General features: G+C 39.0%; 1 protein-coding gene across 3 annotated transcripts in view; it reads right to left on the bottom strand.

Annotated features, from left to right (window-relative positions):
• The window catches only part of LOC124158430 (hemocytin), a 309,825-nt gene that overhangs the window by 36,550 nt on the left and 251,629 nt on the right, over window positions 1–21,646 (bottom strand). For 2 of the 3 annotated variants that reach the window (XM_046533511.1, XM_046533512.1), the window contains exons 75-78: window positions 19,747–19,866; window positions 17,949–18,062; window positions 17,414–17,647; window positions 11,605–11,708 (exon numbers count right to left, since the gene is read on the bottom strand). In XM_046533511.1, coding sequence (XP_046389467.1) covers window positions 11,605–11,708; window positions 17,414–17,647; window positions 17,949–18,062; window positions 19,747–19,866 — 572 coding nt within the window. The remainder of the gene's footprint in view (window positions 1–11,604; window positions 11,709–17,413; window positions 17,648–17,948; window positions 18,063–19,746; window positions 19,867–21,646) is intronic. The other variant, XM_046533513.1, reaches the window with a different exon arrangement.

Here is a 21,646-nt window from a genome sequence, read left to right as displayed (position 1 = left end):
GTTTAAAACATCTTTAAAGATAGTATGCACGCATTCAAAGACTTTTATTCACGTTAAAAAAAATTCTTACGTGCTTTTGAAATTCCCTCCTGTCGTGCGGGTGGGCTAACATCTGCTATCTCAGGGGATCGTAATGCGTTGCCGGCAGTTGACGATTTTTCAAACTGGTCTAAAAACAACTATTGTGTCACCCAGGCCCTTTTGTCGCTCATCGAAATGACAGGAAAATGCTACTTCGAATGCCATTTCATAGCTAGCGGAGTTTATGAATGATAAATCATTTTAATTTGAAGTCCTCCGAGTCATTAGCAGCTACGTGAAACAGTCTATAAATGCCTTGAAACCTGACCCAGGTTTTCCTTCCCTGAAAATGAATGAATGAGATTGCATTCTTTTCCAAAACAATATCGTCTCGTCAACACTAAAAACTGGTTGAGGGGGAAAGGAGCCACTTTCAATCACAGCTTGGAGTTCATCAGAAAATGTTGCGGTAACTGCGCTATCAACATTTGCATATTCACCTGATATCGCCGCACTGAAAATACCTGCTTGCCGTTTAAATAGTGGAACCAACCGGAGTTTTCACTAAATGTCTCTGAGCGATTACCACTCCCGTCTTTTTGTACTGATTCTCTATGAACTTTCCGTATGTGTAGACCGCTTGGTTGAAGTTGGTGCGGCTGAGGTCACTGATGTTTTAACTTCGTCTTTATTCTTAATAAGGCATCGTACGTTTAAACTTCCGCGCAATATCGCTTTGACGCTCTCCATTTTCAAAGCAATTGACCTCTTTCAATTCCTCTTCTAGGTTTATAGTTTTTATTGATAAATTCTTGATTTTTCTACTCGCATTCCTATTTTTCGCCATATTCTCTTGGTTTTTACTCTGTATGGCTCTATCTAAATCACCTTCCACTGCTGAACTGTATTCCTGAGACGCAGAAGGCCTAAGACTGCGGGGAGGGAACGAAGCCATTGTGTTTGAGACTCTATAGCGGACCCTTTTATGTGTTGATGCTATTCATGCGCAACTCGGCCACCGCTCCATTTCTCCCCCGTGAATACCGATGACCTTGAAGGCTTCAGCATAGACGGCGTAGACGCTCTACCTGGAAGTCAATCACCCGATAACCTATGACGGCAAAAATACGTCTCAAACCGTATTGCTGAAAAAAAAATCATTTCCACTAGCCTCACGCTTAATTAATGATCTAAATTATTTATTATCATTCTGTTAAGGAGACAAGATAAATTACTTCGGTAAGCCGGCTATCTGGACCCAATGACGAGTAATACTTTTGGCCATTGCACAGCAATAGATTTCGATTAATATATAAACAAAAAAGAAGCTTTGAGGCAAGCAATAACATTAATATGCGTAAAATGATAGAAATTTCGTTTGTACTTCGCGCAATTTCACGTTTTATCACGGGAGCGTTTAATAGTTTTGATTAGGCTACACTGCGTTGCAATGTTTCCCCGAGGAACGTATTTGCGCTATATCGAAATTGCGCTAATCGAAATTGCGCTATACGAGACATGGGTGTATACCGTATTTGCACGAATCTAAGACGAACACGATTCTAAGACGACCCCCCCTTTTTTGGAACTCCACTATGGGAAAAAAATTTTCTAGGGGAAAACAATCAATGCGCGAATGTTTGGCTATGTTGCCTATGTCCCAGGAAACGCAGGATTTTTGGCGCGTAATGACAGGAATAGTGGTACTTAATCGAGACACTTAGGTCTTATTGTTGATTCGACTAATAGTTTCTTCGGAGGGGCCATGGTCCGAAGACGAATAAAATTAAACTAGTGACAATGAAACCTGACTTTATTAAACCCACACGGAAAACACTCCGTGGTATGTAGGCAAGCCACCCTGGAAAGTATGTAACCACTCGTACTAGCTATGCTATCGCGTTCGGCGTACACAGAGCATACTGCAGGGGGTGAAGCATGACTGCGCCATGAAATTTTTTGTCCCAAAGATAGGGCAACTTACCCATTCTTCTCTAATTAGCGTAGCTTCAGATGGGCGGATGAATTCGGATTGTTAGTAGGGAGGAACAAAATATCCTGAGAAGATATCCCTTCCTCAGTAACTCTGACAAGTGAGACTTATGGTATAACTCGTAAATTGATAACTGATAATAACCTGATATCCTGTTTTCGGAAAAAATGCCGCATTAACTGCCGATAAGCTCAGCAACGAGGATATCGAGTTTCGCCAAAAATCACCATCGTATTTTTCCAACTAGTTCCTTGCTTAAAAATGCTTAAATAACGTTAGAAATACGTCGTGTTTGGTCTCGTTCTTTCTTGAATTACGAGCACATTGCAAATATTCCAGCCTAATAAAAGTATAATACCAATTGCCGAAATTCGTTGTTAGACACCTTTTGAGCTAATAGGTGATTCATGCAGCGGTTGACCCCCAGAAACTGGAAACTTTGAAGCAGGTAGGCTGAAAAAGGTCAGTGGGTGAGAAAAGGGGGGCGTGAAATGCGTTTCTATTGTTCTCGTGTAACTTGATATTTTTTCAAAGCTAAGGTTTTCGTAATACGATCCCTGCGCTAGCTGGGACCTTTTGTTTGATTTTGGAGAAGAGGAAAGCGTCAGAGGTGGGAGGCGAGTGCTGAATGGAGGGGGATAGCTGATCTTGGGAAATGCGCTTATGTTACTACCCCAAGGCTTTTAGCTTCTCCCAATGGTAATTTCATTTCGTGGGGAATATTTAATCTATGTGCCTGTAGTTATTAGCCATAAATGACACATTGTATTTATTTCGTCTCATTTTCGTCAAAAGATTGATGTGGGAAAATTATACGTCGGGACCACGATCTTCAAACAATCAATGCGGAAAAACGATACTTTTGAGATGCGGGAAAAAATTACATTGTCTAAATGGAACCTTATTTGTGACCAGAAACGGCGAACGATGAATGCGGGAAAATGATCAATACGGGTACGATAGATCGGAGTTCCACTGAATAACTTTTCTTTTGAAAGCGGCAGTGTAATAATTTCTTTTCTCTGCCATTGTAATACTCTGAAAGGCACGGAATCACAACTAAATCGATTTCTCTAATCAGAGGCAAATCATGTTGCCATCTTACCGTTGCTCTGAGAAAAATGCGACGACTTCGTAGCAGTTTATTCGACTACGGCATTGAGGCTTTAAGGTTACAATTTAGGTAAATTGTAACCAATCACACTAACATTTTGTGAGTTGATCGAGCTTTAACTTGAATGGAGCCGAACCCAGGGTAAAGCAGGCAATCTCGCGGACTCGGCAGAAGTGCACCCGGCGACTGATCGGTACGCGCCGAATCTTTGCCTGCTGCCCAAAAATGGAATTTTTTTTACTAGAACGCAAAATTAAATATGCTAAATAACTGTTAAGCTATTCTTGCCGTTGATTTTTCGTTGTATTGCTATCAGGTGGCAACCTCAGGTGGCCATAATTTTTCCGGCGTAAATTATGCAACCCGCTTGACGTCAAAAATTTTGCATCCGATTCTAAGACGAACCCTCTTTTCCGCAGGAGTTGCGAGGGAAAAAAACCTCGTCTTAGATTCGTGCAAATACGGTATATGTTCAATTATTTTTGTTGGAGTTTTCAAGCAATAACCTTGATTTGAAGCAAGCAATTTGCTCTTATTACAATGGTTTTGATTTTTAAAAATTTAAATTCATGTAAGTTTCATTTCCTGGACACAACCCGAATGGAGAACTTGCATGAATTTTTTTTATTTCACAGGCGGAGAGAAAATTATTTTCTGATTTCAACAAAGAAAACCGCATGTAAATCCTAGTTTCCTTCGTGAGATATTCAGTGATAAATATAACGAATTTTAAAGCGAGCCAAAAACTCCCTCACCCCCCAAGCCACTGCCGACGAAGCCTCGATGACATCATAGGAGCCTAAACGTCACACAAAGCAATTGTTGTTATTGTTTGTAATAGTTGCCAGCAGTTGTGAGAGCTTCGTTTGTGAGACGTGTTGATTATTTTCTATTTAAAGAGAAATATCCGATGATAGAGGCTCGGAAGCCCTCATATTTGAGTGTGTGTGTCAATAAGAGATATAAGAGAAGCCCTCATATTAGACAATTAACACAACATTGTTCACGCTTTACACATTGCCTGAATTACATGAAAAATATATTTGTTAGACAGGAACATTACAAATAATTGACTTTTTTTGACCTATAGGATCCATCTCACAACCAATCACTGCACTGGCGAAAGCGGTTGTTTTAGGCATAACATGCACATTGCTCTCGTGAATACGTGTACTGGAAATGGCGTTTCATGGATTTTTACATCAGAGAGAAATCCATAATAGCAGGGTAAATGCCGAGTGGAGAGCAAACATTTTTAGTGAGGTGGCGTGTTCCCTTAGGATATTTGAAAGAGATACAGTAAACTCTTGATTTTACGAAGCAGGGTTTTACGAAGTTTTCGATTATACGAAGTGATATTGCGGTCCCGGTGAAAAGCCTATGCTAAATACATGGCGCTATTCGATTATACGAAGTTTCGATTATACGAAATTTTTTGAATTTACGAACCTCGGCTCGGTCCCTAGGAGCAAATGGCATTCGTTTATACGAACTACGGCGAAAAATTTGTCAACAAAACTAGTTACGCCGGTGTAAGTAGCTAAAAAATCAGCGCTTCCAACTGTGGTCCATCAAAAGTGCGAAATCGTAAATGATAATGCAACTTTGGAGAGAAATGGGTCGCCAAAAACCTCACTGTGGGAATTTAGGGGGAGTAGGAGTTCAGTTAAAATATCGCGGCTGACATTATGCCCCTATTTACGTGCCTGTTCGTAAACATAGCATCGACAATAATTCGTAGTTTAACATGTCAGGAAGGTCGCGCGGAGTATTTCGTACACCCCTAATTAACCCTTTGCACTGCTGTGAACGTACTTCGAAGACTACTTGACTACTTTTCGCAGAAGCACTTCGAAGGGTCCCTAATCTGGGACCCTTTCCTCGACGAGCTCACCCTCGCTGGCCCCTGAAACTGGGCTATTTTTTAATGCATTACCTGACGCAACCCTGGGTTTCAAAGGGCAAAGGTGCCATGGGGGGAAAAAGAGTAAAGTGCGTGTTACTGTGGGGCTGTGCGTCAACCAAACGGGCACGGACAAAATAAGCCCGTTGTCATTGGGAAATTTGAAAGGCCACGGTGCTTAAAACATGTAAAATTGGAAGCCCTCCCCGTTTTTTACCATGCAAATAAAAACAGCTGGATGACCCGAGAAATTTTCCAGCAAACGGTTATACGTCTACAGAGAAAAATTGCTGGAGAGAACCGCAAAGTTGTTTTAATAATGGATAATGCCACCGTCCATAAATACGTGGAAGATCTAATGTTGGCTAATGTTCGAGTCCTCTTTTTACCCCCGAACTCGACTAGCAAGTCTCAGCCCTTGGACCAAGGCATTATCCAGGATTTTAAACTCCTATACCGGAAGAAGCTTGAGCGGTATTACTTGCGATGGATCTGTATGTATACATTCATCTATTTTGCTCATGTGCGTTTGGATATCGATTTAGATATTTTTATTCATGATTATCATTCTTTCAAATCTATTTGCTACTTTTATAAATGGGAACAGAAATTAATAACATCCCGAAATGGAGGTTGATACATGCAATCCGCGCCATAATATCTTTTCGTGTATATATTGGCCTTTGTGAATGAACAACTTAAATATCTTAAGTACTGGGCTCTATTTACCGCCAATTTATATTTCAGGCTTCTCGTAATGAAGACGCACTTCCAAGTCTATATGAACCATGAACTTTCTTCTCACGCGCTTCCCCGTTCTCCCATGCTGGGGTTCTATCTTTCCAAAGCCTTCCCTTCCCTCCTGCCGCCTTTGGCTGATCTTGCTGACACCCACCTTACGCATCCCAAACCCCTCCTTCCCCAGCATTTCCCATTCACTCCCTCCCTAAGGAGACTGAGCTTGTGTGCGTCGCAAAAAAATACGGCCCCCAAAAGTAGACTGAGGCAGAGCTGAAGGCCATTTCCCCACCCTTCTTTGTCCTGCCCCCTTCACCAGTCCTTGTGCTGACCACACTTCTTCCCTCAGGCAATCCCCATCCCACTCTTATTCACCCCACCCACTGGGAACGTTCCCCGATTGTGGAGAAGGGCATGGTTCATCTTTTCCTGCAACGGGGGGAAGTTATTAACCGGAGAGAGGCGGAAGAAGTATCTTCCACTATCGGGAAAATGGTGCCGCGCTTATAATTGTCTCTCTTCTTCTCAGCTGACTTTTCAATTGAAATTAATTTCTTTGCTCTTTCCACACTATATTTATTTACGATTATGGCACGACTATTTTTTAGTGCTAAAACTAAGAAAATCTTTTCTCTATGTCAATGATCCTTTGCCTAACTTTCAATACGGCGGAGAAAGGAACACGAAAACTAAATGAGGTGACGGTACAGGTTTTTGCGTGTCATTTTTTGGGAATTCACGCTAGCGAACCAATACTTAACCACGTTGAGAAATGATAAAACGTCTCTTGTAGGAAAACAATCAATGTGGATAATAACGTTTCTATCTGTATTTCTCCGATACTGTAAGATGTTTCTCCTGTCGTTTTCCGGTTGGAACCTTGCTCCTGTCGGCATAAAAGGAGAGAAACATACTATATGAACAGGTCACCTCAAACCCGATAAGAAGAATACAGTCCTGATGAAGAATAAAGTCTTTTATGGCAACGTCTGCGAAGATGATGGAACACAGTAGTCGGACGGAGAACTCAAACAGAACTTACTTCAAATATTCGCCAGAAGATAATCACATCCTACGTTATTTATGATCGTAATTGAATCTCAGTGAAAATAGAGCACATTCTGCTGAAAATACGAAGTAACTCGAAATATTAACTTACGAAGGTTATTTTGGAAACGGGCTAAGACCCTTGTTTTTCTTTTTTTCTCGTCACTGAGCGATAGAGGGCGACATAAATGGCGGTTAGGCCGGCTGCCGCTAAAATTCCGTGGGTGTCAGAAACAAATATCTATCTTTTGCATACTTAATAGTAGCTATTGGCTCCTAACCACAAATTTATTACTGTTAATTCTTATAATAAACATTGCAATTCATTATTTGATTACGTTTTCTAAACTGGTCGGGAATTTCTTTAGCGATCGTTGATGTTGAAGTATGAACAAGAAATGGGAATTTTATGGTGGTATAATTATTTAACGATTTTTCACATCATAAATCGATAGCAAAAAGCCTTTTCTATGAATTACACCGAGAATAACCACCGAAAACATTTAAATAAGACCACTAAAGACAAAAAACGGCGGAAGAAACAAAAGCGAACATTTTTTTCGTGACTTATGAAAAAGGTTTGAATTTACGAAACTCGATTTTACGAAGTGCCAATTTTCCGGTCCCACTGACTTCGTAAAATCAAGAGTTTACTGTATTATTCGAATCAACAATATGACCTAAGTGTCTCGATAAAGTACTAGTATTCCTGTAATTGGCTAAAATCTTGTTTGAATCCTTAAACTAATATCATATTTATGCGCGAAAATCCTGCATTTCCTGGGACATATGCAACCTGGCTAAACATTCCCGCCTCGATCTTTTTTTTTTTTTTTTTTTTCCGTCCATTCCCCTGAAAAACGATAGATCGAGGTTCCACTGTATATTTCATTGTTTCTTTACTTCTTCTATGAACATGGCCTAGCCTTCTTAACTCTTGCTTCTGATCATCCCCACAATATTTGGATCCTTGTACAATTCTCTCCACTTGTTGTCTTTTCTTATTCTCCATGTTTCTCTTTCTTTAGTGGGACTTAACATTCTTTGCAAAACTTTGTTTTCAAATGCTATGAGCTTCTTTTACGAATTTTTTTGTAAAAGCCCAAACTTCAGAACCATATTATAGTATCAGCAGCATTATTGTTTTATAAATCCTTATTTCTGCTCTTTTTGACAAGAGTTTATATATAATTAAATTTATCATTCTCCAGTATGACCTGTCAGCTGCTGCAAGTAGGGCATTATATTTCCATCTCTTTTTTGTAGTTGTTTGTTAACAGTACTCCTAGATATTTAAATTGGTTGTTTTTATTTATTTATAATGTAATTACATTTACAATGTATACAAAAGTACATAGGATTCAACAAAAAAATTCATGAAATAGGAAGGTAAAAAAAATGCATAAAATAAGTTAAAAGAGTCATTATGGTTGCAGGATGGTTGAAGGGGAAGGGCACATTCCATTCCAAAGGGCAGAATGAGTCACATAGGGCAGGATGTAAAAAAGAAGAATTAACCTCGCTATGAAAAGACTAGCAGATAGGAGATCGGAATGGAGAGCTGCATCAAAACCATCTCACGAATGCTGACTTATGATGATGCCTCTAAAGACATGCACGGGGCCACATGCTTTCATGAGGAATGCATTTTGCCTTGTTCACATCAAATAGACCTTTCAAGAAACACCCAGAAAGCAGGAATAGGGTGGTTTCCTAATATTTTTTATTACCTAAATCGAAAGATTACTACTCCTGGAGTACGCATTTCACGCTCATAGATTTTTGAATGACAATATTTATTTTTCGCGATTAAACGAAAAGTTAAAATTTTCGAGCGCGCGAAAACACGATGGCTACATAGGAATGATGGGAAAAGACCGTGTCACGTATTTCTCGTTCCCGCTGCCGCCCTGTGAGGTGACCTTGAGGCGAGGCTTGAGCGCTAATATGACGCAGGATGCTAGCAGGTAGCAGAGCAGGTAGCACTTGGCTTAAATAAGGATTATTAATACCCTATCAAGCGAAGGAGACTTTCCGAACTTAGGCAATTTTAATGGGTGCTTATTAAGAGATGTTTCCCAGAGTTCTGTGCCTCATGCATGCATAGGTAATCTCAGACAATGGAAAACTCCTATCTACCAGTATAGAAACTAGGTCCCTGTGACGTCACGTGGAGTGGAATCGCATGGGCGCCAATCTGGCCTTTTCAAATGAGGTTAAAATTGACCATTGCCATTCGTCTAAACTGGGATTTCTAAAACCAAATAATTCGTATATTATTAAAACATTAACCCATTAATGCCCAGACGTATCTTTAGATACGTCACACTTTAAAAATTCCTAAATACTCTGTGGTTTGTTGTTAATGCGATTTCTTCACGTAATATGACAGAATAAAGTCTTCAAATGGTATACAAGTGATTTAGATTATTTAAGCCAATATTAGCAATTGTTATGCTTACTTACACATGACTGGTCATGAACTACTCAGAAATCGCTATGCTATGGTCATGTGAAAATTAAATTTTCGCATAAACCATTGAGTTATCTGAATAGAGTTTTGACCTGTTTTATTTTAAATGTATAAGGAATATTATCTTTTTAAAGAGATTCATTTTTCTTTCAAGCTCATAACAAAACTAATCAATAAAGTTTTGACGTATCTAAAGATACGTCTGGGCACTTGTGGCACCAAAAAGTCAAGTTTTGACTTATAGGTATGTTTAATTCTATTTATTGATTGATGAACAAGTAAAAATTTTAAAAACCTAATTATGTGATAGATCGAAGACAGTTTTATATTCCTGCCATTTCATGAAGTATATAATATTGAACAATTAGGTAAATACAGCAAAATAGGAATTTTCTCAGAATTGTTGTGTATCCTCATTTGAATTATGATGAAGTACCTTCATTGGAAGCAGAAAATGAGTCAGTATTGGATTTCTGGAAATGCAAATACTCGCAATATCAAGTTGCCTATCCTGGCAAAGTTGCGGATACAGAAAAGAATTCAAGGGGGGCACAAAAGATATCTTGAGCTATCTTTACTTGTATCGTTATGAAAAATAATCAAGTCACGTGCAAATGTTTAGGAAAGTTTTATTTAAAATGATTATAAACAAGGCATTATTATTATATATATTATATAATTATTAAACATTGATAAAGAAACTTTGTACTACGCTCCATCACCAAAAACTCTGTACTTTGTATTCAAGTTCGAGTCTCCGAAAGATATACCTGACATAAGGAGGAATCTGCGCTTTAAAGACTTTTCAACCGTCTCTTCTGTAAATACTTTTTTGTTACTTTTGTTGCACACCCCTTGCTACATAAGTCAAGAAAACAGCATAGGGGCTCCCATTTACCGCTGAGAGGAGAAGACGTACCTTAGTGATGGAGCAGAGGTGAAACAAATCTGAAATAGCTCTAACATCAGCGCTGTCAGCAGAAAAAATTCAAGACAAATTTAATGAACAATTGTTAAAAGTGTTGGTACATTCTTCGTACGTACAAATCGAAGTGATTTATGAAGTGTTTGGAATATTGCCTCTCTCAGGTCACCGTCTACTTAGTTGATGGCTTTATCGGAGGTCATCTCCAGACTGCACCATCGAAATACTTTCTCAGTCAATGCGAAGGAACAGGTTTGAAGAAATGTTAAGGTTTCTGCATCTGGCAGATAATTATTATAATGGGAAGAATGATGGCAAGGATAGGCTATATAAAGTTCAACCTTAGTTTGAGGTTTTGAACTAGACTTTCAAAATTGTAAGCGCTGGAGAATATTGTTTGGTGGATGAATCAATTAACCTCTACTATGGTAGATATGGCTGCAAGCAATGCATTAGAGGGAAACGAGTAAGATTATGGTTAAAATTATGGTTAAAATTATGGTATATTTTCGAATCAAGTCACCCTTTATCATGCTGTAGCCAACCTTCAGAGAACAGATCTTGGTCAAGGATATGTACTTTTAGGACTAGTGGATGAGTGAAAATTACCACCAGGTACAAACATATTTGCTGACAACTTATTCATATCAGAATTGATTTCTATTAGCATACATAAAAAAATGAAAACTCCTGTTTGTTATTCTGTTTCCGAAATGCAAGTGGCAATCGCGGACTACAATTCTCACATGGGTGGAGTGGACATGTGTGATCAATTCCTGGCAAATTACCGGACAACAATCAGGAATAAAAATGGTGGCTCAAATATTTTAGATGAGACTTGGATGTATAAGTTGTACAGGGATGGTTACGGTATAAAAAACTCGGATACAGTATCACACTGCTGTAAAATTTCAAAATGCAAATGTAAATTGTTCACGTTATAATACTATAATAATACTCAAAATTATATTATTTGATGCATAATAATACAAATTCAAGTATTAAAAACTACTGATGAAGGCATGGGTAATGAATAATATAGCAAAAACGAGCATTAACACAATTAAATGATAATGTGCATTTTTGACCCCTTAAGTGCCCAGATGTATCTTAAGATACGTGTAGGATTAAGTACTATGCAAATGTTAGAGATTTTTTAAAATATTTTTTCCCGCATCAGGTATGATGTGTAATCATAATTTAAGCAAAAAAAAGTAAAATTTTTAGAAAAAAATGTTCTGGGCATTAATGGGTTAATGGTGTGAATCGAATAGCAATCAATGCATTTCGTTCTCTTTGATGAAGGAAAACACCCTATTGCATCACAAAACCATGAATATGCTGACACATTTATAATATATGATTAATGAATGACTGAGAGGCAACTCACTTTTTTGATGGATGTGAACTTTTCTGCATCTTGCAGCAATCTCTCGCCACCCTCCTCACTCGCTGTGAACTCATGCTCGTACACGCAAACATCCTTGGGAGGCGCTGCAAGGGGAAGGGTAACCATTTAGTGCCATCATCCACCCTACCATGCACTTACTGCAGCACATAGAATTATCCAGGTAATTATATTTTAAGCTAACACATAACTGGCAAAACATTTTGACAATTGTTTGAAATCTTGTATGTATTTTATTTCCTTATTTCCCATAAGAACTGGAGTTGGGCAAATATGAACGGAAAGCAATAAGTCCACATTATACCATGAATAAATTTTATTGAACAATTAATGCCATAAGTAGACAGTTAAAATGTCATGGTGACAGAAATAACTTGAGAAAGACATGGATACACAATTATTACTCAAAAGAGCAAGAATTTTTTTGATCTATGAGCATTAATAGAACAGGATTTTGGCTAGGGTTAGAAAGCAGTTGCGACGGATATTTCAATTTGGTTTTAAGACTGACAAAATAAGTAGCCATGCAGCTCAACCTTACAACCACAAATATTTTATTTAGTTAAGTTGAAAAGGTATTAATTATGGTGACTACCTTCTTAAACACTTAGAATTGGAACAATTTGGAATTTGGACATCCCAAAAATTCACCTCAATTCTAGCAATATGAAATGAACAAAATACACACTCAAATGTAGAAATACAGTGGAACCCCGATTTATCGTTCCCGCATTCATCGTTTTCCCACATTCATCGTTCGCCGCTCCTGGTCCCAAATTAAGTTCCATAAAGACAATGTACTTTTTTCCCGCATCTATCGTTCCCCGAAGTATTGTTTTCCTGCATTGATCGTTTGAAGATCGCGGTCCCGTCGAATAATTTTCCCGCATTCATCGTTTGATAAAAATGAGACGAAGTGTTTACAACGTGTTATTTATGGCTAATAACGACAGACACATAGTTTGAATCTTCCCCAGGAGATTGAAATGCGATAGGGAGAAGCAGAGTGCTTCTTTCTTTCTTCTTTTCCTTTCTTCTTCTCCGAAATAAAAAAAGGTCCCAGCTCGAGCAGGGATCGTATTACGACGACCTTAGGTTCGAAAGAAAATATCAAGTTACTCGAGAACAAAAGAAACCTTTTTCACGCCTCCCCCTTTCTCGACCGCTGACTTTTTTTAGCCGACTCGCTTCAAAGGTGGAGGTCAACTGCTGCATGAATCACCAATTAGCCCAAAAGGTGTCTAAAAATGAATTTCGGCAATTGGTATTATACTTTTATTATATTGAGATATTAGTGATGTTCACGTAATTCAGTAAAGATTGATACCAAACACAACGTATTTCTAACGTCATTTAAGCATTTTAAGCAAGGAAAAAGTCTCACTTGTCTGAGTTGCTAACGAAGCGATGACTTCTCAGGATATTTTGTTTCTCTCTACTAGCAATCTAAATTCATCTGCTCATCTAGAGCTACGCTACTTATTGTTAGAAATGAGTGGGTAAGTTGCCTTCTCTATACGATAAAAAATTTCATTGCGCAGTCATATGGTCATGCTTCACCCTCTGCAGTAAGCTCTGCCTACGCCGTACGCGATAGCATTAGTGCTGAACTTCACCTCGTACGAGTGGTTCCGTACTTTCTGGGGTGGGTTGACTTAAAACTAGCGAGTGTTTTCCGTGTGGGTTCAATGGAGTCCGGTTTCATTTTTATTAGTTTTATTCTTATTCGTCTTTGGACCATGGCACTTCCGAAGACACAAGTGAGAACTTTAAAAGATGGACTGAAAATCATTGATGATGAAGAAAATAATCCGGGCTAGAAATGCGTGAATATTGCAGAACGCCTCGGTATGTCTGGTAGCACATGACGGCAGGGGTGGGGGTAGAGCGAGATCCCTGGTGAAAACAAGAAGTGGGATGAAGCCGAGGATCAGGTGGGCGTGCCGCTGACAATTAACGCCACATTGCCTCAATCATATTAAAAATTTAATTGCTAGAAAGGAACATTTCAAATAATAAACTATTTTTGGCCTTCTTGATCCATCTCATAACCAATCACTGTGATGGCGAAATCAGTTGTTTGAGGCATAACACGCACATTTCTCTCGTAAATACGTGTACTTGAAATGGCATTTGATGGATAAGAATTTTTACATCAGACAGAAATGCATAATAGCAGTGAAAATTCCGAGTGGAGTGCAAACATTTTTTTAGCAAGGCGGCTTGTCCCTTAAGAATATTAAAAAGAGAGATAAGTCGAACCAACAATATGACCTAAGTGTTTCGATAAAGTAATAATATTCCTGTAATCAGCAAAAATCTTGTTTGAATCCATTAATGAATGTCATAATTTGCAAAAATCCAGCGGATCCTGGTACATAGGCAACCCGAACAAACATTGCCGCATCGATCGTTTTCCCGCATTCATCGTTCTTTTCATCCATCCCCCAGAAAAACGACAGATCGAGGTTCCACTGTATATATCAAGCAAAAATCTCTAAATCCGTAAGAATATTGCATTATATGTACTGATATCAGGTAAAATTGAAGATATCTCCTGGCTCACATGCCAACAAAAATCTTTCATATGTATGGAACGTAGGGAGGGGAGATAAAAGCAAAGAGATGAGAAAGGGCGTGGTTTAGTTATAAGCAAATAAACTCCAGCTTTCCCCAACCCCCTCAAGGATGCCAACTTTATTCACATAACTCTCATGAATATGCCCTGTCACATCGCTCAAGGAGCTGAAAAAGATTCTAAGGCACAGAAATGATGTTCCCATGCCAACAAAGTCCCGGCAAGCATAGGACTGAAATCCAACACCCACTGTTTTGAAGATAGATACAGTAAAACTTTGATTTTACGCAGTTGGAGGGACCGAAATATGGGCACTGTGTAAAATCAAAGTGTGTAAAATCAAGAGTTGGTATTGAGGAGAAGTATAGTTTTCAGGATAACTCATGCTCATTATTTTTAGAACACTTTTGTATAGTTCTGATTTGAGCCAGAACCGGATCCAGAAAAAGTCTCATATGTGTGCCTTTATGGTAAAAGAGCATGAAATCCTTTTCAGTCGTATCAGATATATGTTTCCTGGATTCAATTACTCATTTGGGGGCAAGAAAATGATCCCTAATAATCTTATTTACTCACAAGCAACACCACAGATGACGTGTTACCTTGAGAAAAACAACGTTGCATTCCTGAACAATGTTTCCCATGGATGAATAACATGGTAGAATTGCTAGCATTTCTGGCACTAAGATTACTTCTGTTACCCAGGAGAAATGTCGTAATGGTAATACTAAATGCTCGCAGAGGAGCTAATTTTCAAAAATATTCTCATTAAAAGCAGTTTTCAGGAAATCCGTTTAACCACCTGCAGACAAACAAAGATTGAAGATTGAAGAAATGAGATATCTGAGGATAGTCATCCAAATTAACCCCATTAACAGGGAGCAAAATTTTGCTAATACATCACAAAGGCTTTACACCCTGTGGCCCTGGGTTGAAGTCCAGGCAGTAGTAGAAACTTATCAGAGATGGCATCTCCATCTTCGACCTGAAGACGCTGGCAGCAGTGCTAGCGAAACTGTTGTCATCACCAACAAACCTACGCGGTTGCACCGGAAACATGGAGAAATTGTTATCAGAGATGGCCCTATCCTTACTTGAGAGTAATGTGGAGGACACTTCCAGTGCACCACTCTGTCCAGCAGATGGGACGTTAAGGCCTTTAAGGCCTATCATTACAACCTGGCTAATGCCAATATAGGGTTCCTATCCCCCCAGCCCTTACTTCATGGCACTAATGACCCCAGCTATCAGTGTCCTCCTTCCAAATAGCATACCAAAGATAATACGGAGCACATAGGACCCGGGATATTCGGAAAATCAGATTTTTCCGGTGTTTAGATCACTTTTTTAAAGTGAGCTATTTAAATAACCGCGCAACTACCGTCAAAAATTATTAATAGTCGGAACAATCTTCCTTATTTATAATTTTTACGTATTAAAAAACCATTTTCCCACGAAAATTTAGCATATAGGGTATAGCTTCTCTGTCGGCATTCTTCCGCGAATTCAGCGCCGGGACCTTCGGCTCACAAGCCGTGTGACTCATCTAAACGTAATATTTTGCTTCCCCATGTGTGATAACAACACCGGACACTTTTTGTACTTCGATTCAATGGCACTAAGCCATTCCTGAGTTTAAAGGGACTGCCTTATCACTCACGTCTTGATTTGACTTCAATGATTGCATGACGATTGACGACGCGAGTTATTCTCCGAGGGCATTAACTCCCGTTCCGTTAAAAATAAACGCTTGCCACCTAGCGGAGTTAAGCTAATAGCTATTGAAGTTCCAACCATGTTTCATTTAAACCCACTGAAAATGAGATACAAGTTGAATCAGCTCTAATAAGCGCGCTGCGCAATCAACTTTCCCTCGCCTCCATTCATCCCGCAGATGTGGGGTTAGCCCGCGGAATGAGACAACATATGCTTTTACCATCGTGTTGAATCACCATCGACTTACGTCCATACTAGAAGTACGACTATCTTTTTTGGAACACCTTGGAAGCCGAAATGTTGGCACGGGAGGATTTTTAACGGCTAATTTCGCCGTTATATTTCGCTGGGGCGAAGGAAAACATAGCGTTCGCAAAATTCTAGAAAACCTTCCGTTAGGGATAGATATTCCGTAGTTCATAATTCCGGATTAACGACCATCTACTGTAATTACAATATATATGTTATAAATAGCGTCGATCGATAAGTCGAATAATAAACGAAAGGTGATAATGTTAATATCTCCGGCGATCATTTGTCTTAATCACGCATACACAGCGATTGCTGTATATTTTAGGTTTCGATATCCTTCTACGGCAAATATTAACTAAGAGCGATATTCGCGTTCGTAAAGGAGCCTGAAATATTACTGAGAGGTCGTAGGGGGAAGTAATAATTAGATTCGCGATGTTTTTAGTTTCACGCTCAACAGCGCGACGTCATTTCAACCGTTCTTGTATTCATTTTTGCAACTCATTTAGACTTCATATTGCTCCAGTCGGGATTTTCAAAACAAGTCGAAAGACAACTGCGTAAAATCAAGATTAGCGGACTCTTTGGGGCTGGGGTTATGCTGCGCAAAATCGAAAAAACTGCGTAAAATCAAGAAAAGATGTAAAATCGAAGTTTCACCATTGGAATTCCCTATGCTTTCCGGCCGGACTTGAGTGTCGCTGCGTAAAAACGAGACTTGATGTAAAATCAAAGTGCGTAAAATCGAAGTTTCACCATTGGAATTCCCTATGCTTTCCGGCCGGACTTGAGTGTCGCTGCGTAAAAACGAGACTTGATGTAAAATCAAAGTGCGTAAAATCGAAGTTTTACTGTAATAGCCCTTTGCCCTTTGTTTCCCTAGCATGACTTCTATGCCTTCAGAGGCTTTCCCTCCTGCAGCAGCTGCACATTCAACTAAAATTCAGGGGCCACAATTTCATTTTTTCTTAATTTATTCGAACAACTGCAATTACACCTGCCCTCTCTTCAGCAGTTGGTATATACATATTTTAACGACATCATTTTTATCTCAATCAAGTCCCTGACAAAATGATACTTTACATTTTTATGTTCCCGCTTGGTTGAACCGGCAATTCATGATTTACTGCTTTCATAGACAACAGTTAATCTTTCAACCACAGTGGTTCAATTGAATGAAATAAACCAAGAGAAAAAATCTCCCTGTGCTGAGAATGAGGATCAGGAGGACATTTAAAGGCTTACAGCACTTGTAGTCTGGGCAGCACTTCCCCTCAATGAGAGGCAGCTTCTCCGCAATGTGGTGCTTCGGGCAGTCTGGTTTGGGTGGGCAGAGGGTGACGTTGCACCGTTCAATCACTCGAGGGCAGCACCCAGAGTAGTCCGTCCAGCGTTCCACTCCCGGCTCCCCTTCCTCCCCTTCCTCAGTCACCTCGAGGGGGCTCGCCAGCGGCTGGCACTCACCAATGGGGACACACACTGTGCTCACGAGAGAGAGAGAGAACAAACATATCAACACCATCACACCACTACAATCCCAGGGGAAAACTTCCAGAGCATTAAAAGTTGCTCCAGGCTTCATTGGATATTTCATATAGCATTTTACAATGTTTCTTTCATTTCAACAAATACTTAACCAAATTAATTTTAACTAAGTTTGTTCACATCATAATTAGAGTAAAGTGAAATGTCTTTTTTAGGTCAACAGCATTTTCTGCTGCAATCCTAGAATTCCATACAAATGGGATTCTCAAGCAATGAAAAGTAAGTAAATGGTTACCGCATATGTATTCCTTGCATCCAGAGATGGACGTCACCATTTTCAACTCCTGGCCGTACCCACACTCTGGCTTGTGAGGCTGAGGACAGCCAGTGCTAGGCGTTGTCCCTGCAACTAAATCCAATCGACCTTGAACACGAGAATCCGGCCAAACAGATGATACAATGGAATCATGTCAACATGTACATTAGACCTTCAAGCCGGAGCACAAATTTATATGCCTACACCCTACTCAGCACATTTAAAACATTTCTCATTTCATTTCATGCATCTCGCATGTCGCGAGCAACTTACTCTTCCACCTTCCATTTACATAATTTGAAGTTTTCCTTAAGGCCATTTATTCTATATAAAACTAGCAACTGAGAGAGAAGGCCTTGATGTCTTTTGGCCACCTGTATCACAAGACTATACAATGAGGAAGGAGGACTAGAGCCTAGCTCCAGAGAGATAGGGTGAGCAAGATAATTGCAACATTAAAGCAGAGTAGGACCATCTACGATCATATTGTGTTTTTTTGCTAACAGAGGTCCCTTTTCGTATTGTCCAAAGGATGGATTGGGAAATACCATCTTGCAAGAGGCCAAGAGCAGCAGAGCACAGAGAAGCAGAAATCACGTTGACTGTAACGAAAAATATGCAAACATGGCACAGTGAGAAATGCCTACGGGGCCAACAACTCAATGATGTACCATGCACTGAGGACTGTAAAGAGGGGCTAAAAAACATATCAAAAAACTTTCAAGTTCAAAGGATAGTGAGGAAGATTTTCTGCCATAGGAACCACTCCTATGTGAAAATGTATACACACACAATTCACTCATGTAAACTCTCCCATCTGAGTCACATCTCCAACCCCAACACCACTAAAACTGCAATGATTGACTTATGGTCCATTAAATGCCCTTAAAAGACAGAAAACCAGGCAATGTGGCCATAATGAAAAATAGCAGGCCGGTTGGAGGCTTGCATCATACAGGAATAAAAAGCACAACATGTTAAGGTAAATCAGGACTCATTTGGTCACCTCACACTGGAACTGGAAGTCAACTTACGTGCTCCAAACTGTGTGAATTAAACATGTCTATAATAGCATCTCTAAATGACCAAGGAATGCTCGACAGTTGGATGAGAGTAAATCAGTAATTTTTGACATAATCTGAATAATTTTGGTCACAAATTCAGGTAGGAAACAACTACAACTCTCAACATTGTTAGCTCTACAAAATGCCTTGCATAAAGGACCAAAATCATGAATTTTTAAACCAAAGTTGAATAACACATGGTATAAATATTACAATATCTAGTGAAATGAAAATATGCTAAGAATCGTAAAAGCCTCCATGAAATCAATTTGATGCCACACTGCACAAATGTGTTCATGCTGATTTGATTTCAAGAGCACGAGAACACGAAAGCACATATTCAGATTATGGCAAATTATTAATTCAGATTATCACAGTTGTGTACTGAAAATAATGACATGCTCAACATGGAAATGAGAAAAGGAATGAACAGATTCACCATCTGCCACTGAAAGATCATAAGAGACAGCAATGGGCTACTACCTTAGAAAAATAGCCCCTCAGGGACATCACAACACAATCCAAAAGGTGCCATGATTTCAAATCACAAAGAGGAGTGTTAACTAAAAAGAGCCCACACGTGATAACCAGAGCAATCTACAAAAAAATTTGAATCCATTAGTTATTAAAGGAAAATAGATGGTGGGACATTAAAATGAAAAGGAGAAGAAATCATACAGAAAATGGAAAAAGAAACATAAAAAAATTAATACCACACAAGTATTTTGGACAGCACTCATTCTCGGCCTGGGGCTGTTTCACGGCCGTCATTGAACTCTCGCAAATAGTCTCCACTTCAGGGCACGTTTGGATCTTACACACTTTTGATGAACCTACAAATTAAAAATAAATATTCTAAACATAAAAAACTGGCAAATATTCAAAGAGGATCAAAAAATTCTTTTTCCAAAGTATATAATAAGAGTAATGCCTCCATCCATAAAACAAAAAATAACAAAATCAAAGGAAAGCTTTGATGCAACTTAGGTTGATTTGTCCACAATTTCTATTGAGCTAAACGTTATTTTATGTTGAAGAGTTAAATTAGTCAAACTTTGAAGTAAATTAGGCAATTAAATTTGTACCACAATGACAACATTCAGAGCCAAAGGTGCATGAATTAAAATTTATAATTTAGGACCCATCATTTAAAATATGAAATGGTTTTGTGCTTAATCAAGCATATTTGTCACGAATTTCTTGAGCTTGAGAATAAGTTTTCACCTCCATAAGATCCTTTGCACTACATTTGTTGCAAATAATCTCGCTGAGGATATCCCCCAGAAACCTCCCTGACAATATGTAGGTCCTCATGAGCTCCCCCTTCCGCCCTTAGTCCAACAGCCCTTACCTCACATACTCCCACCACAGCATAAAAATCACATAGCAACCACCTAACAACTGGAGAAACACCATGGATATATGTAATCCATATCAGTTACATTCTCAGGATATGAAAACGTAAACTTTTCGCTCAAAATGATTTCATTCACCTAGACCAATACTGTGTCAAATCTCATCCCAAGTCTTGTGTTGAATTCACTTACATCAACTCCTCAAAATATGACCCAAAGAGTTGACCTTATTTCGCTTTCACATTTCATGCTTCACTGAGTTTTACATTAAGGCATAATGAGATGAGAAAATTTCTTCCCACTAACAGCACAAAAATAACTCTACGATAATCATTTAAAATATGAAATAATTGGATCATGAAAAAAATTACCACAGAGGAACCTTGATTAGCTTCCGTTCAATGAAATAACTGACACTAACAGGATGATGAGCCAATCACTTGCATTCATTCACATTTCAAGATGGCAGGCCACAAAGTCAAAAGTCTGTGTAGCTCCTGGGAAATTGCTGTTGATCAGCTGGAACGTATGGTTTCTTGCCATATTTGTACACACATTTCCCATTATAAGTGAGCTGGCCTCTCAGATTTATGTTTACAAGCATTAAAAGACAATAGGGGCATTTTTAGAAGCGTTTGATGTCAGCTATCAAAGGTCTCTTTATCCACAACAGCAGCAAATATTGAAGCACTGAAAAGTGATTTGGTTGATTTAAAGGTGAATACGACACCTAATTTAGACTTTGAATCACAGCAGAAGCGAATACTTAGCTCGGCACTGACAAAGAAAGAAATTACTTTTCCTGGTACAGCAAGGATGTTAACGGTGATCCTGCCTTATCCTGTTCACGAGATGCGAGAAAGGTGCCAACTGATTGAGTGACAATTCAAAACCACAGGCTCACAACATCCCTTAGTTCTGCTCCTTACTTAAAATGGGAGGATGCACTACATGCTTCAAAATGATCTTGTTATGAGAACAACAGTGATAGCTGTAACACACATGCAAGCAAGGAGTCAGAAAACCTTTATGGAAAAGTGAAAGATATCAGTGACTGTCGATTCAAGGGGAATTCTAAAAGATGTCATACTCACTGGAAAGTACAACTGAAAACCACTATCGAAGATGAAGACCATCTTAGTGAAAAGATTTGTTACAAGCGGCATAGTAGTGGTAAAACTTGAAGCCAAGGGTGAATAGGTACACTTCCTTCCACAGTGAATTTGTTTAAAGAATTGAAAGAGCCCAATCAAGGGAT

The sequence above is a fragment of the Ischnura elegans genome, chromosome 5, assembly GCF_921293095.1.
Source record: "Ischnura elegans chromosome 5, ioIscEleg1.1, whole genome shotgun sequence".
Lineage (NCBI taxonomy): Eukaryota > Metazoa > Arthropoda > Insecta > Odonata > Coenagrionidae > Ischnura > Ischnura elegans.
This window is presented reverse-complemented; position numbering and strand designations above follow the sequence as displayed.